The sequence below is a fragment of the Mesocricetus auratus genome, unplaced genomic scaffold (assembly GCF_017639785.1).
Source record: "Mesocricetus auratus isolate SY011 unplaced genomic scaffold, BCM_Maur_2.0 Super-Scaffold_100008, whole genome shotgun sequence".
Taxonomy (NCBI): Eukaryota; Metazoa; Chordata; class Mammalia; order Rodentia; family Cricetidae; genus Mesocricetus; species Mesocricetus auratus.
Genome location: NW_024429192.1, coordinates 58188272 through 58202811, shown reverse-complemented (window position 1 = coordinate 58202811; position 14540 = coordinate 58188272). Strand labels below are relative to the sequence as shown.

At 51.3% G+C, this 14540-nt stretch overlaps 1 protein-coding gene across 1 annotated transcript in view; it reads left to right on the top strand.

Annotated features, from left to right (window-relative positions):
• The window catches only part of Muc4 (mucin 4, cell surface associated), a 31819-nt gene extending 17892 nt beyond the window's left edge, over window positions 1-13927 (top strand). Inside the window, exons 12-24 of the mRNA XM_021228040.2 lie at window positions 744-831; window positions 1159-1326; window positions 1755-1856; window positions 2213-2440; window positions 3356-3493; window positions 6108-6289; window positions 7120-7279; window positions 8201-8380; window positions 8749-8822; window positions 9856-9926; window positions 10006-10244; window positions 12261-12423; window positions 13269-13927. Coding sequence (XP_021083699.2) covers window positions 744-831; window positions 1159-1326; window positions 1755-1856; window positions 2213-2440; window positions 3356-3493; window positions 6108-6289; window positions 7120-7279; window positions 8201-8380; window positions 8749-8822; window positions 9856-9926; window positions 10006-10244; window positions 12261-12423; window positions 13269-13464 — 1989 coding nt within the window. The 3' untranslated portion in view covers window positions 13465-13927. The remainder of the gene's footprint in view (window positions 1-743; window positions 832-1158; window positions 1327-1754; window positions 1857-2212; window positions 2441-3355; window positions 3494-6107; window positions 6290-7119; window positions 7280-8200; window positions 8381-8748; window positions 8823-9855; window positions 9927-10005; window positions 10245-12260; window positions 12424-13268) is intronic.
• Window positions 13928-14540: the final 613 nt, after the last annotated feature.

The window sequence follows — 14540 nt, the reverse complement described above, 5'->3', positions numbered from 1 at the left end:
CATGAGGAGCAAGCCAGTAAATAGTACCCCTCCATACCTTGCTTTGGTCATGAGTTTTCATCACAAAAATAGTAATCCAAACCAGGACAAAGGGTTTATTTTGGCGCACAGTTTGTAGGTGAAGTCAGTCCCTCGTGGCAGGGAAGGCATGACACCACGAGCATTGGAGGACACTGGTGACATACTGTATCTGCAGTCAGAGATGAATTCTGGGCGCTCAGCTCTTCTCTTTCTATTCAGTCTGGAACCCCCAGCCCATGCAATGATCCTGTCTACACTTGGAGTCGGTCTGCCTTTCTCAGTTAAAGATCTCTGGAAACACTCACTAGACACGATTGGAGATGTGTTTCTCTGGCGATCCCATATCCTGGAACAAGAGGAGAGAGCCTATATCTATAGTGGAGAGAGAAGAGTGAAACCTAAGACAGCAGGATTACGACATGTGCCACCTCTTACTGGCTGTTTGACCTTGACAAAATTGCTGAATTTATGATGTCACTGCTTTCTTGTAGCTCAATGGGGACAATGGTATTGTCTGCTCCACAGGACTGCTGTGAGACAGCCTGGCTCCCACTGGCCTCTCCACACTTGCCAGTCGGCATAGCCTTATTGCTTGTCCTGCTCATCAGCTACCTCTTCCACCGGCCCAGAGTTTAGCCTTGAGTTGCCCTCTGGTGCATCATTTCCAGGCCTCTTCCCTGCCTACTGGCGTTGGGCTTACGCCTCCTTCAATTCCTTTCCAGGTTCAGTGGTTCCTGGAGCCCAATGACACAATCCGAGTTCTACACAATAACCAGACCGTAGCCTTTAACACCAGCCACACTGATGAAGGTAGGCTCTGGAGCTGTCGGCACCTGCCCCCACCACACATCCTTTGGTTTCAGCAGGATCTCAACCCCAGCAAAACAGAATGTTTCCCACCAGCTCCCGCCACCCGCCCACTGCTGTCCCTTAAACTGCTGCACTAGAAGACCTGGGCGTTGAACTTTTCACACCCCTGAAGGAGGTGTCTAGAGGCTGGTCTGGGTGGCGTGGGGCCTTTAGTTGAGGCATGGTCAGATCCCCCAGTGCCCTCTGTGCTGTCAGTCTTCATTGCTGCTAGGTTATAGGCCCAAGAGGCATGCTGGCTGTGGTGTCACTTGTCCCTCTGTCCCCCAGGCTTGCCAATGTTCAATACCACTGGGATCCTCTTGACCCAAAATGGCTCCCAGGTCTCAGCCATCTTTGATGGAACGGTGGCCATCTCTGTGATTGCTCTTTCCAACATCCTTCATGCCTCCACCAGTCTCCCAGAGGAGTACCGCAACCACACGGAGGGACTCCTGGGTAAGAAGTGGAGCTCAGACCGTACACCAGCAGCTGTCTATCCTGTGAGCCCTGAACTTCACTGCGGGTTCTCCCTCGGCCACCTAGGGCTCAGAGAGGGGTCGCTGCACCCACTGTTTAGGCTAATTTCCTGTTGTCTGCCATCCTTTCAAGGGAACGTGAAAGGGGCTCCATGGGGAAGACCTGGGTGCCTCTCCCTCCCTCCACGCCTATATTTCCGGTTTTTACCCATGCCGTCTTTCTTCCTCCCTACTTCTTGGTTTTCTTCTCCCCCTTTAAAGCACAAAGCTGGAGTGTGAGTGCATGGTCCTCCCCCACCTCCCGAGGCCCTGGACCTGGGGCAGATCCAGCTGTCTTCCCTGGTGCTCCCTGGAGAAGGGCTGCCGCCCGCCCTCCTGTGGTGACGAGCCTCCTGCTTTTTCCCACAGGAGTCTGGAATGACCATCCAGAGGATGACTTCAGGATGCCCAATGGCTCCACCATCCCCGGAAACAGCTCCGAGGAGGCCATTTTTCACTATGGAATGACATGTGAGTCTAGGGGTCGTCAGGCCACTGGGGCAGGTCAGTGAGGGGGTTGCTGTATTGTCTCGCCTGTGCTTGTGGGGACCTTATTCGTCCTCGGTAAGGCCAAAGATTTTGCCACCGCCCCATGTTTCTCCCCTGCAACCACCCCACCTGTATGTCTCTTCCGGGAAGTGGGGAGGGGAGTGGTGGCCTTCACCCACTGAAGCAGGGATTTCCAGAGTCAGAAGCCAGAAGCCTTCTCATCCTTACCAGCTCCCACACCACCCCCTTTACCCAGCAAGTCATATCCAATGAGGATTGGGGTGGGCATAGCAGAAATATGGCTGGGGTCTCATACCATCGCCAAACCTGTGTTACAGGGCAAATCAATGGGACAGGCCTCCTCGGGAAGAGGAAAGACCCTCTGCCTTCTAACTTCACCCCCATCTTCTTGTCACAACTGTTGAACACCTCAAATGAAAACGTGATCTCGGGATGCAGGGGAGACGAACAATGTGTGTTTGATGCCCTGGCTACAGGAAATGTAACCACCGGACAGAACACCAATGCAATCCTTACAACGTTCCAGCATGTGAATGGCACCCTTAGTAAGTGACAGGAGGCTCAGAGAGGCCTCCCCAGGGACAGGGAGCAGGCAGGGACCCCGTTTCATGACACCCCTTCAAGTGCCACATTTTTATTCCTTAAATGCATCAAAGCCCTCCGACAGCTCCTAGCTCACTCAGGGCCTCTGATGGACAGACAGATGACAGCCTTCCCTTCACTGCCCAATGCAGTCTGTCTCCTCCACATCCCGGGACCCCTTTCCTGACACTCCTCCTCCCCCTCCCTCTGCCCCCGCTGTCTCTCTGGTAGCTTTACACATGCCTTTCCCTGGCCTGCAAGCCTCTCTCCACAGACAGACAGGCACGGTCCCCTGTCCTTTGACTCTGCCTACTTAGCAAGGTCCTCTGAACCACCTTGTCTCATATTTCAGGCTCATTCACACTCCTTTTCCTGAGCTTTTCTTTTTTAGTATTTATAACTGCTTAATATGTCTTATAATTTGTAATTCCCTCAGCCCTCTCTTTCCATCACTTGTTCATTGCTATGGAGATTAGTGCCATTCACATACCATGTGCTCCATAAATCTATTAACGGAATGAGTTCCTAAGAAATGGACTGGAAATAATAGGTTTCCAAGAAACAGAGCATTGGGAGAGTTTGAAAATGGAATGTCCATCTACAGATCACCCTCATGGCTTTCAGCTCTTCCCAGGGGTAAAACTGACCGTCTGTTCTCAAGGCCCAGTGTGGCATTCTGTTCAGGGAAGAAATGATTCAGTTTGAGGAGGAGATTGGAAAAGGGAGTCTAAAGTTTGCAGAGCAGGAAGGAAGACTAGGCCCTGCTCTGGGAGGTGGCCCCAGGCTTGGGAAGGGCTTGTAGGAAGCCATGCGGAGAGAGCAGAGAGGCTGGAGAGTGTCCTGTGCCTAGCTAGTCTCTGCCATGTTCTCAATTTCAGATCAGTACCCGCCCTCTGTCAACTGCTGCAGTGAGATCCGAGCCTACAAGGGGCGGACAGAGATCATTGAGATCACCAGCAACTCTAAGGATGTCACATTCAGCCTCACCAACCAGTGTAGTGGCTTCAAACTCCTTGGTAAGAATCTTTGGCTGGCAACAGCAGGAGAGGCCCGAGTGAGCTTGGGTTTTTTGCATTTCTTCATTTTACCCAGAACCCTGCCATTTTTTTGTTTTCATTTGAATGTCCAGGACCAACAAACATTTTCCCTTCTTTCCCCTCCTCTCTTCATCTTGTTTCTGTTTCTCCCTCTCCCACACCATCCCCTCTCCCTCTGAGACAATAGCCAAAGCTGTGTGTAACCCATGCAAGAAGCAAACTCTGGGTTCCTCCACCCTGCCCTCTGCCCAGTGTTTTGGCTGGTTTTCAATGTCAGCTAGCCGTAGCCTGGAATTTCCTGAAAAGGGAGTCTAACTGAAGGGATTATCTAGATCAGGCCAGCCTGTGGGCTTGTCTTGATTGTCAATTATGGTGAGACGACCCACCCCGAATATGGGAGGCACTGTTTCATGGGCTGAGCCTTGAACTGTTTATTGAACGAAGAAAACAAGCTGAGCAGAAGCCACCAAACAAACAGCAGGCAGCATGGGCACATTCATTTTTCTCTGCTCTTGACTGGATGTGACAATTAGCTGACTTCCCCCCATGATGGACTTTAGCCTGGCATTGTAAGCTAAATACAGCTTCCTCCCCTAAGTTGATTTTGTTCCAGGTGTTTTAGGGCAGCCTCAGAAATGAAGCTAGAACAAGGATATTGTATCTCCACATCTGGCTTGAGAAACAGCATTTTTAAAAATTTTCTTTTTATTAACTTTAATTATGTTTCTATGTGCATAGGGGTGTTGTGCACATGAGTGCAGGTGCTGGAACCTGCCAGAGGTGATGGGTTCTTTTGGAGCTGGAGTTATAGGCAGTGGGAGCGACCTGAAGTGGATGCTGGGATTCCAACCTGGGTCCTCTGAAAGAGCAGTATGTGCTCTCAGCCACGGAGCCACCTCTCCAGGCCCTGAGAAACAGCGTTTCTTAAGATTGGTACTTATAGCTGGTTATAGCATCCCGAGCCTTTAATCCTAGAGGAAGGGGGGTTGCCATGAGATCAAGGCCAGCCTGGGATACAGAATGACACCCAGTCTCAACATTAAAGAAAAAGATAACTATAGTTTCAAATGAGTGGCCTCCTCCCCAAGTGAGTAGCAATGAGGGATTAGACAGATATAACTAAATAAGTAGACTGACTCTGGGCACACACAGGGAATGCATGCTCTCTAGCTCTGGCTGTCCCAGAACAGAACGGCCTCAAACTCACTCACAAAGATCTGCCTGCCTCTGCCTATCAGGATTAAAGGTTGAATCACCATGCCCAGCTATATTCATCATGTTTAACCACCATGTAGCATTTACCAAATCATTAGAAAAATTGAGTATGACCATTAAAAAGACTGGTTTATCTGGGCAGTGTTAGTGAACACCTTTAATCCCGGAACTTGGGAGACAGAGGCTTGGTTTACAGAGTGAGTTCCAGGACAGCCAGTGCTACACAGAGAAATCCTGTCTTGTCTCCTCAAAAGAGCAAATGATGATGATGATGATGATGATGATGATATACAGGGCTGGTATACAGATGACTCAGCGAGTGAAGCACTTGCCACCAAGCCTGACAAACTAATTTCCATCCCTGGGGCCCATGTAGTGGAAGGAAAGACCTCCACATGAATGCTATGGCACGCCTATATGCTCCCACACATACACAAAATAAATAAATGTAATAAAATACGTAAGTTTACAGCATCATCATATCTACTAAAAGAATTTCACACTGTGGAGTAAGCCTAAAGAAACACCTTTATTGGTAGGTACTTTTTGTTGTTTTTCCAGTGATGAGTCACGCTTCTCCTACTTTCTCCTCTTATTTTCTGGATTAGGATCAACACAGCATGTCTTTTCATCTTAGTAAGGGTGTCTAAGAACCTAGGCTGGCAGCTGTGACCTAGTGGGCCAAAGCAGAAGGGACGGCGACTTTCTTCACTGAACCAAAGTCGTCAGGGACCTTTCTCTGGGCTCTGATCACCAATTGGTCTCATTTAGCCTCTCCAGCATGGAGGGGGCACTTAGCCTACTCTGATTTCCATATGTCACTACCTTGGCACACAATGGCACTGCAAAGCTTTCTTCCATCTTGGACTCCTCTCCTGGAAAATGATGGTGTGAAGTTAACTCCACCCATCCCTACTTCTGTTCCTCCCAAGCTGTTGTTGATTCCCTGTAGTCTGACATCTGATAAGGTAGCCATCAAGGCCTGGGAAGTCAGAGGAGAGGATGGCGGGAAGGCAGAAAAGAGGTGCGGGGAGATGAAGCCGGCCCAGTCTGCAGTTTGGGAAGTTCTCCAGCATGACCCATCCCGGCACAGGCTCAGGCAGAGATGTGCTTAGAGGCCTCTTCATGGGGGCGGGAGGGGATTCTGCCTACACCCAGCACCCAGCACGCTCAGCAGGTGCTGGCTCCCTCCAGCTTGACACGTGACTGCCAGCACACATGTGCGCGTGTGCGGAATTGTGTCTTTGCTCTAAAGGTGTCTGGTGGCATTCGGGTCTCAGGGAGAGGATTGGGGGTGTGGGGGAGGCAGGGTGTTAGGTGCCAGCATGCACTGACCACAGAGAGAGGACTCACCCAGCCATCGACGTCTCTTTCTCAGAAAACGGAAGTTTGCAGTGGACGCCAACACATCCAGAAGTGTGTACTCTGGAGATTCTAGTGACAGACGCCAGGACTAACTTGTCATCCATACTGCAGCCCAAGACTGTGGCTTGCTTCTGCGGTGTGGAGGGTCAGTGTTTGTACAATGAGACCAGCAAGGAAGGCAATTCTTCCCTGGAGGTGAGTAGAGGGAGCTGGGGCTGGATCCTCTGCTGGGAGGAGGAAGCGCAATGGAGGGATGCTGTGAGAGCCTGAGAGCTCGCTCTCCCCTGGGCAAGCTGTGTGGGGAGGTGGGTGGAGCTGTGGGTGGTGAGCAGCACAGGGGCCCAACCTGCCTAACTTCTGAGAGCGCTTTCTGTCAGGCTGAGAAGCGTTCGCCTCAGCCTTTCGCACAGTTCCCCCACCACACTGGGGCATTGAGGTGTAGGGTGGGAAGGGCTTCCCTGTGTTGTGGATAGGAGTCCATAGCCTCCAGCGCAGCCTTCCTGCAGATCAGGGACACTGGGGTTCTCTGTGCTCGGACACAAGAAGCCCTCACAGGGCATTATGGAGAGGAGCTCACCACACAGCATCTCTGTGTTTGGGAAGAGAGGGGCAGGATGCTGACTTGTGACCACCAGCTCCTTGTTTGCTCTTCCCTCTAGCTGAAGAGGCATCTTTTTCAGTTTGGAGAAAATTCTCTCCATCCACACTTGTGGCCAACTTCATGACCCAAGCCCACAGGTTTTGCTTTGTCTTTTTGTTTGTTTTTCTTTCCTCTCTGTTTCTTCCCCTGTCTTACTCTATCAAGGATTCCAGGAAAGGAGGTACAGTGAGAGAGGAGAGCCTACTGCAGGGCCAGGCAGGGGATGGTGTAGCTTTGGGCAGGGACGCACAGTCCTGTGCTGTTGAAGAAGGTGCTTGCTGGAGGGGCTGAAGCGATCGGGCTTCTCATGGCCGAAGGGTCAGGGCAGAGACACCAGAGGTTCCTTAGCTTGTGGACACCAGCCGCCCTGCTGTTTGTTATTCAGGTGACCAACTGCAAGTGTGATGGAGACACCTTTGGCCGCTTCTGTGAACACTCCAAGGACCACTGTGAAGAGGCATGCTTCCCGAATGTGTCCTGCATTCCTGGGAAGGGCTGTGAGGCCTGCCCTCCAGACATGACTGGAGATGGGCGTCACTGTGCAGGTAAGCTGGGAACAGGGTCCTGGCACGAGGAGGCTGCGGTTCTGGGCCAGGTGACATGTCAAGGGTCTGTGATAGACAAAGGCAAACTGGGATGTCTGTCTTTAGCAACGTGTCTTCAAATCCCCCATGATAAGAAGCTGTGACGGGAGGGCTTAGGAAGGGATGGCGAGAAGGTGTGGGGTTGAAGGAGGACCCTGAGGGTAGGGTTTTGGAACAGAGCAGCCATGAGAGCCTGCTGGAGAAAGCAAGGGGAAGACCGATGGAGCAGGCTAGGACACCAGAAGTAAGCTGGGCTCTCGGGCACCTGGGCATCTTCAGAGACAAGGCTCAGGGGCTCTGCTTTTCCTGAGTCAGGACACTGGAAGTGTCACCATGGGAACCTAGTGACAGAGGAACCTATGTTTTCCTTTGAGTTCTTTCCTGCCCATCTGCTCCTCTTCCTTCGAGCCACAGTAGTGACCATGCCAGAGATGACAGTGCAGCCTTCTCCAATCCTCGAAGGCATACAATCAGGAGACAGCTGTCTTCTGGGCAGAGGCCAGGGTGGGCAGAGCCGGGGCCAAGGTTGGTGGAGCCAGGAGATGGCCCGTGAGGGGAGAAGGGAGAGAAGTAGACTGAGACCCCATCTCTCACCAGCTTTCTGGGTGCCCTCTCACAAGGGGGCTCTGGTCCGCATGCCACGCCCTCTGAAAGAAGGCTCACCTGGCAGAGAGGGAAAGGTTGTGTTATGGGAGACATGCTTGGGGAAGGATGAGGGGAAGATGGTTTGGGGTTCAGAGTGGCCCACAAACACAACACAGATTGGGCATGGGCAAAAACAAACAAAAAACCAAGACATTCTGGGGGGAGGTTCCAATAGGCCACTCATCTCCCATAGGCTGCTTGGTCATGGTGTGGCTGACTTCCCTGCTCCCTTGACAGCTCTAGAGGATTCTTTAGTCTGCCAGAACCATTCCTGTCCTGAGAATTACTGCTATAACCATGGCCACTGCTACATCTCTGGGGCTCCCGACTGCCAACCCACTTGCACCTGCCCGCCAGCCTTCACTGATAGCCGCTGCTTCCTGGCTGGGAACAATTTCACTCCCACCATCTATAAAGGTATGACTAAATCCTTCTGCCATACCAGCCCCACAGTCTCTCCTGCCTGTCTGGGAATGATGGGAAAACCAGTGTCTGAGGCCCAAGTTCCCCACCCGCCCAGATCAGAACTCAGGTTTCCTCCTGTGTGGTGATTTTGGGGCAGTGGGAGCTAATGAGGGCAGCTGTCCCAGTGAGAACCATGGCAGAATGAAGCAGAGTCCTCCTGGCTGTTAGATGAGAGCCACAGAGGGCCTGCCCAGCACAGCAGCAATGGAGGGCAGACCTCACCATGGTGGATGGAGCGGTTTCTGCAAGGGGAGAAGGGGAAGTGTGGATAATTCTGGGAGTCTGTGGGGTGATGATGGGTCCTGCTTCTTCATCTCCAGAACTTCCCTTGAGGACCATCGTGCTCTCACTCAGGGAAAACGAAAACGCCTCCCAAGTTGACGTCAATGCCTCGGTCAGTGTGCATGTGGGCCTCCCAGTGGGAGTCAGATCGAGAAGGTTCCCACTGGGGCTGTGCTATAGCTTGCACATCCTTCAACTACCTTAGTTTCCCAAAGGAGGGGAGCCTCTTGCCCAGGGGCAGTTCAAGGGCCTAGGACATCGGGAAACCTCAGGATTAGAGACCATAGAATGTGTTAGAATTTCCAGCTTGCTAAGACTCTAGGGTGACATATCACCCCAGCCTGTCCCTCTGGGTACCCCTCATACTTAACGCTTTATGACTACTATGTGGAAGAAGTCACCTCCATCTGACTCCCCAAAGGGAACTGAGACTCCTCTGATAGCGTGTCCTTGCCGATACTTCCGTTAATCAAAGTAGGTGGATTGGTGAATGGTGGAAACTCTAGACTCCTATACACAGGAACTCAAATCCCTGCCCTGCCTCTTCCTAGAGCAGGAGTAATAATTAGACAGGCTACTTCTAACACCTTTGTGTATAAAGGTGGATAATAGTAAGTAGTACCTGTCATTAGTCTGTGTCAAGATTTGAATGTCGAAGCATGCAAACAATTGGTACCAAAACAAGACAGACATTCAAAGTGATTACTACTATAGGTACCCTGACTGCCAGACATGTTCAACCTCAACTGGGCAGAGCTGTTGACATTCATCTCCTGCCCTTAACTCTTTGAAACAAACGGGTCCCATGTCATCTTGGCATTCCTGGCACCTGGCAGTACCTAGGTCTTAGCTAAACAATTTTTGTTTGGTACATATGAGGGGAGAGGAGAGGGGAGAGGAGGGACTAGGATCGGAGACCAAGCAAGGGTTTTGTTTCAGATGCAGATGTTTCCCCTGGCAATGTTGGGGCGGGGCTCATCCCTCTCCCACTGAGTATTTATTAAGCAAGGACCCAGGCCAGCCTCTGACTGAGACACGAGTGGGGACATGAAGTGTGGGCCAGGCTGCAGATGCTCTAGGGTTCGGAGGTGGGCGTGGCCTCTCTGATCCTCATTCAGCCTACCTCTCATTTTCCCCCATTGTAGGTGGCATACAGGCTGGAGACCCTGGACATTCGGGCTTTTCTCAGGAACAGCCTAGTGGAATATGCAGGGATGTAAGTGAAGCGGTCCCTCCACGACTCCCCTCTGCCTCTCCCCTGCTCCCCAAACCCTCACTGTTCCCCTCCCACACAGGTCTCCCCCAGGGCCATCCTCCAACAAGCAGATTCAACACTGGCGGGTCGTCTCCCACTTCCAGTACCGTCCCAGGGGTCCGGTCATCCATTTTTTGAACAACCAGCTGATAGATGCCGTGGTGGAGGCCTTCCTCCTCCAGGCTCGGAGGGGGAGGCAGAAGAGGAGCAGTGGAGAAGCCAGGAAGAATGTCACGTTCTTCCCCATCTCCAGGGCAGATATCCAAGATGGGATGGCTTGTGAGTTACTCTCCTTTGGGGATAACACAGAGACTGCTGGGGAAGAAGAAAGAAGGAAATAGAGGGACCATCGCAGACCCAAAGGCCAGTAGGAAGTATGTGGACCTGTACGCAGGTCCGCCATTGAAGAGGCAGCGGGTTAACAGCTTGTAAATCTTTGAGTGAAATTTAAAATACTTCCCCCATCAGCTTTTTAGATTCAGAGCAGGGGCACAAGATGTTCCTGGGTAGACCCATGTGGGACAGTTACACAGCAATTATTCCAACCCAGGCTGCATGATGGGTTCCATGTATTTACTCATTTGTTTGCTTGGCTGTGGAACAAGATCTAACTATGTAGTTCAGGCTGGCCTCAAACTCACGATCCTCTTGCCCTAGCTTCACAAATGCTGGGGTTTCCAGCCTAGCGCCACTGCACCCAGCTGTCTTCCTCTTTAGTAAGATCACTCGCTTCTTGAACTGCCATTGTGCTGAACACACGTTGAACACCTACTACTTTACAGCTAGCCCTCCAGCTGGAGACTCATACATGGAGACTGTCCATACATGGAGAGAAGATGACTCCTTCTGAAAGGCTGTGGCCCCACCCATGCCAGAATTCCATGGTCCCATTGGGAAAATGAGATGGGGTTTCTGACAGCCTGGGCAGGAAGCAAGGGAGACCAAGGAATATACCCACCCCCAAGCTTCTGGAATGGAACAGAGGATAGGATAGGGACCCCGCCCAGCATGGGAGGAGCTGCTATTCTACTTGGGTTCAGCACCTGATGAGAGCTGCTTCTAGAATCTGGTTTGTGCTTCCTGCTTATTTGGGCAATAAAGAGAAATTTCTGCACATTGGGAAGCAGTGGTGGGGAGATGGGCAACATTTCAGGAGCAGTGATCCCAGCTTTGACTCGGAGCCAGGAGCGGTGGTCCCAGCTTTGACTCGGAGCCAGGAGCAGTGGTCCCAGCTTTGACTCGGAGCCAGGAGCAGTGGCATGCGCCTGTGTCTGAGCACTCGGAAGAATGAGAACTCTGGCTGTGTAGCAAGTCTGAGGCCAACCTGGGCTACATGAGGTTCTGTCTTAAAGAGTGAAAGGAAGGAAGGAGAAAGGAGTGAGGGAAGAAGAAAATACAATTCTACTGTACAAACACATTATGTTTCTTGTAGAAAGTCTAGGAAACATAGAGATGCAAAAGTAAGAAAGAAAAGACAATGCTACTTTGTATTCTAATTTTCTTCTGTTATGCCTTAGGGAATTTCACATCTTTTTATCACTAAGGGAAATCATAGCTTAGTTTGCCATCCTCCACATTAAGTAATAATGACTACATTAGCTCGACACTGTGTGCCTATTCCTATTCGACATACTATTCTCACAGTGATCTTTTTGAAACTGGTGTTTGTAGCACATTTTAAGTGTTGTGGGAACAGCTACTTTCTACTGTTTTATGTATCTAGCCCTGCCTCATGCACTCCACATGCAGTGTTTCACTGGACACCACAGCTAGGTTAACACTGTTTTTATGCTTTGTTTTTAAACATAAGGAAACTGACCAGGCATGGTGGTGCACGCCTTTAATCCCAGCAGGCAGGCAGATCTCTATGAGTTCAAGGCCAGCCTGGGCTACACAGAGAAACACACACACATACATGCAGGCACATGTACATACACATACACAGATAAGGAAACTGAGGCTGACTTAGGAAAAAAGTCCCTGTCACATAGCTAGTTAGTTGGAGAGCCTCAGTTTCAGCTCAGGAGTGCCTAACTTCCTAGTGTGTGCTCATCACTGCTGGCCTTTTCAGACCCTGAAAACTGTCACCCCCTTGGTATGGCTGTACAGTAATTTATTTGCTAACTGCTCTGTCCCCCATTATACACTGTAGAACCAAATACCCACAAATACAGGTATCTGTGCACTCAACCAGTTGTTTCTCAGGATAAACACTGACATTGGCTTCTTGATGGAGAAGGTATGAATTATCTCAAATTTTTGCTTGCTCTATTTGCATCTTTGTCCTGCCTACAGTGAACCTAAATATGCTGAACGATTACTTCCTGTGTGAGGGCTACAAGAACTACAGCCTGGTCTACAGCCCCCAGAACGGTGTCACCTGCGTGTCCCCATGTAGTGAGGGCTTCTGTCACAATGGAGGCCAATGCCAGCACCTACCAGATGGGCCTCAGTGCAGGTGGGTAGGGACCTGGGGCAGGAGAGGGTAGTGCTGGGAGCACAAGCTGGACAGGACACCACTGTAGACCCAGGAAGGCATGGATGACTCCCTCGGGGCCAGAGGACAAGAAGCATGGGAGAGGAGAGATGAGGGGAGGGTGTGTGCTCATCCTCTGCATGGAGAAGAAAGATGTACTGCTTCTGAAACTCATACTAGTCACAAGAGGGTACTGGACCATCCTGGAGATGAGAAAACTGCATTGCAGAGTGGCCAGGTCCAGGGGGCGCCCAGGAAGTAAAGTGGCCGAGTACTGAAGCTCCCTGAGAGTGGATGCCCTCCAGCCCTGTGGGAAGGAACCTACTGTCTTGGTCTGGTCCCTGTCCTGCCCTCTGTAAGAGTACTCAGTCTGGGGACGCCTCAGGCTGGCTCCGTAGGCCCTCTTCCATATGTTAGCAAACTGAGCTTCTCCCCTGAGGAGCAGACTACAAGTCTGCAATGACGCAGGGGCTTGTCTCCCAGGGTCCTCTGTCCACTCTTGCCCACTCTTAGTCCAGGACTGGTGACAGGACTTGGACTGAATGGAGAGTAGAGCCCACCCTTTGGGAGAATATGGGGGTGGATTTGTGACTGTATAGCAATGTGTTCCACCCTTCTGGGCTACACAGGCGGTATAGAATGTGCTATTCACACCTCCCTCATTGTGGCTGGTGATGTCACTTCAAAATGGCCTTGGGGCTGGCTGGGTCCTCCCCCAAGGGGATAACCCTGCCTGTCCTGGACAATGATTGCTGGTCCCCAGGAGAGGAAGGCTGAGCAGGCCAGGCCTGCATCCTCATGACCACACTTGTTCTCTCTGTCCCCAGCTGTGCATCCTTCACCGTCTACACATCCTGGGGTGAACACTGTGAGCATCTAAGTGTGAAACTTGGAGCGTTCTTCGGGATCCTCTTCGGGACCTTGGGTTCCCTCTTGCTGCTGGGGATCTTGGCATTTGCAATCTTTCACTTCTGTGACTGCTCCCCGAACAAGTTCTCCTACCCTTTGGATTCAGTGTTGTGAGGCCTTGCTGCCCATGGGCAGCTGCACTTAGGATACCTCAGGACCCACCCATCACTCCGCCTCTCATAGAGGAAGGCTAGGGAGAGGCTGCAGAATGAAGGGCATTTGCAGTTCTTCAAGAATGAATAAAGGGAATGAAATCAGACTATACATTGTCAGTAGACCAGGGGCACAGGAAAAGATCATGATGACCAAATACATAGATGGATGGGTTCTCACACAGACACATCTGAAAGGACACTGCCATGTATGATTACACACACACACACACACACATACTACACACACACACACACACACACACGCACACACACACACATACACACACACACACACACACATACACACACAGAGTTAATAGATGGCTGGCTCTACATTAACCAAGATACCTTTACATATAAAACTGGCATGCTTCTCATTGAAATGTATTTAAATAAAGTCTCTGACTTTCTGTGCCTCCAAACCATGGATTCCATCCATTTCTTGTGGTGATTCTAGGGGTAGGCAAGTGCATTCTCCCCATCATCATAAACGTAGATGTGGCAGCTGCGTGTTAGGGAGGTGGTGGCCCAGCCCGGTCACAGCTCCTGGTTGCCCCACGTTAGTCGCCTCAGTGGTCACAACACTGGCTTGGTCCTTGCTTCCTCCTGGATCGGCCCACTCCTTCACCTCACCCAGTGCCGGACGGAGCCTTGATCTTTGTTGCAGCCATGTTGAAGTGGTAAACCTTCTAGAGGCAAGGCCTAGGACAAGGTGGCTAGGTCCTGGAAATCACCCTGGGGAAGACGGGAGTGTTTCTCAGAGGACCCAGTCGCCCTGGGAGTGAGTTTTATTACACGGAGGCCAGCCTGTGCCCCTGGCTTCTTTTGCGTATAGCGGACGGGTCTCTTGTCTGTTTCTCTGCCATTTGTCTTCACCAAGGGGCCCTGACCTAGAGGCCAAACAGATGAGGCCATTCAACTTGGACTTCAGCTTCTAAAACTGTGAGCCCTGTAAGTACCCTGGCTGCTCAGGCCAGCTGTGGCCGCACACACCTGTAATTGAGTTTGGGAGCAGGGCAGGAGGGCCATCGCAAG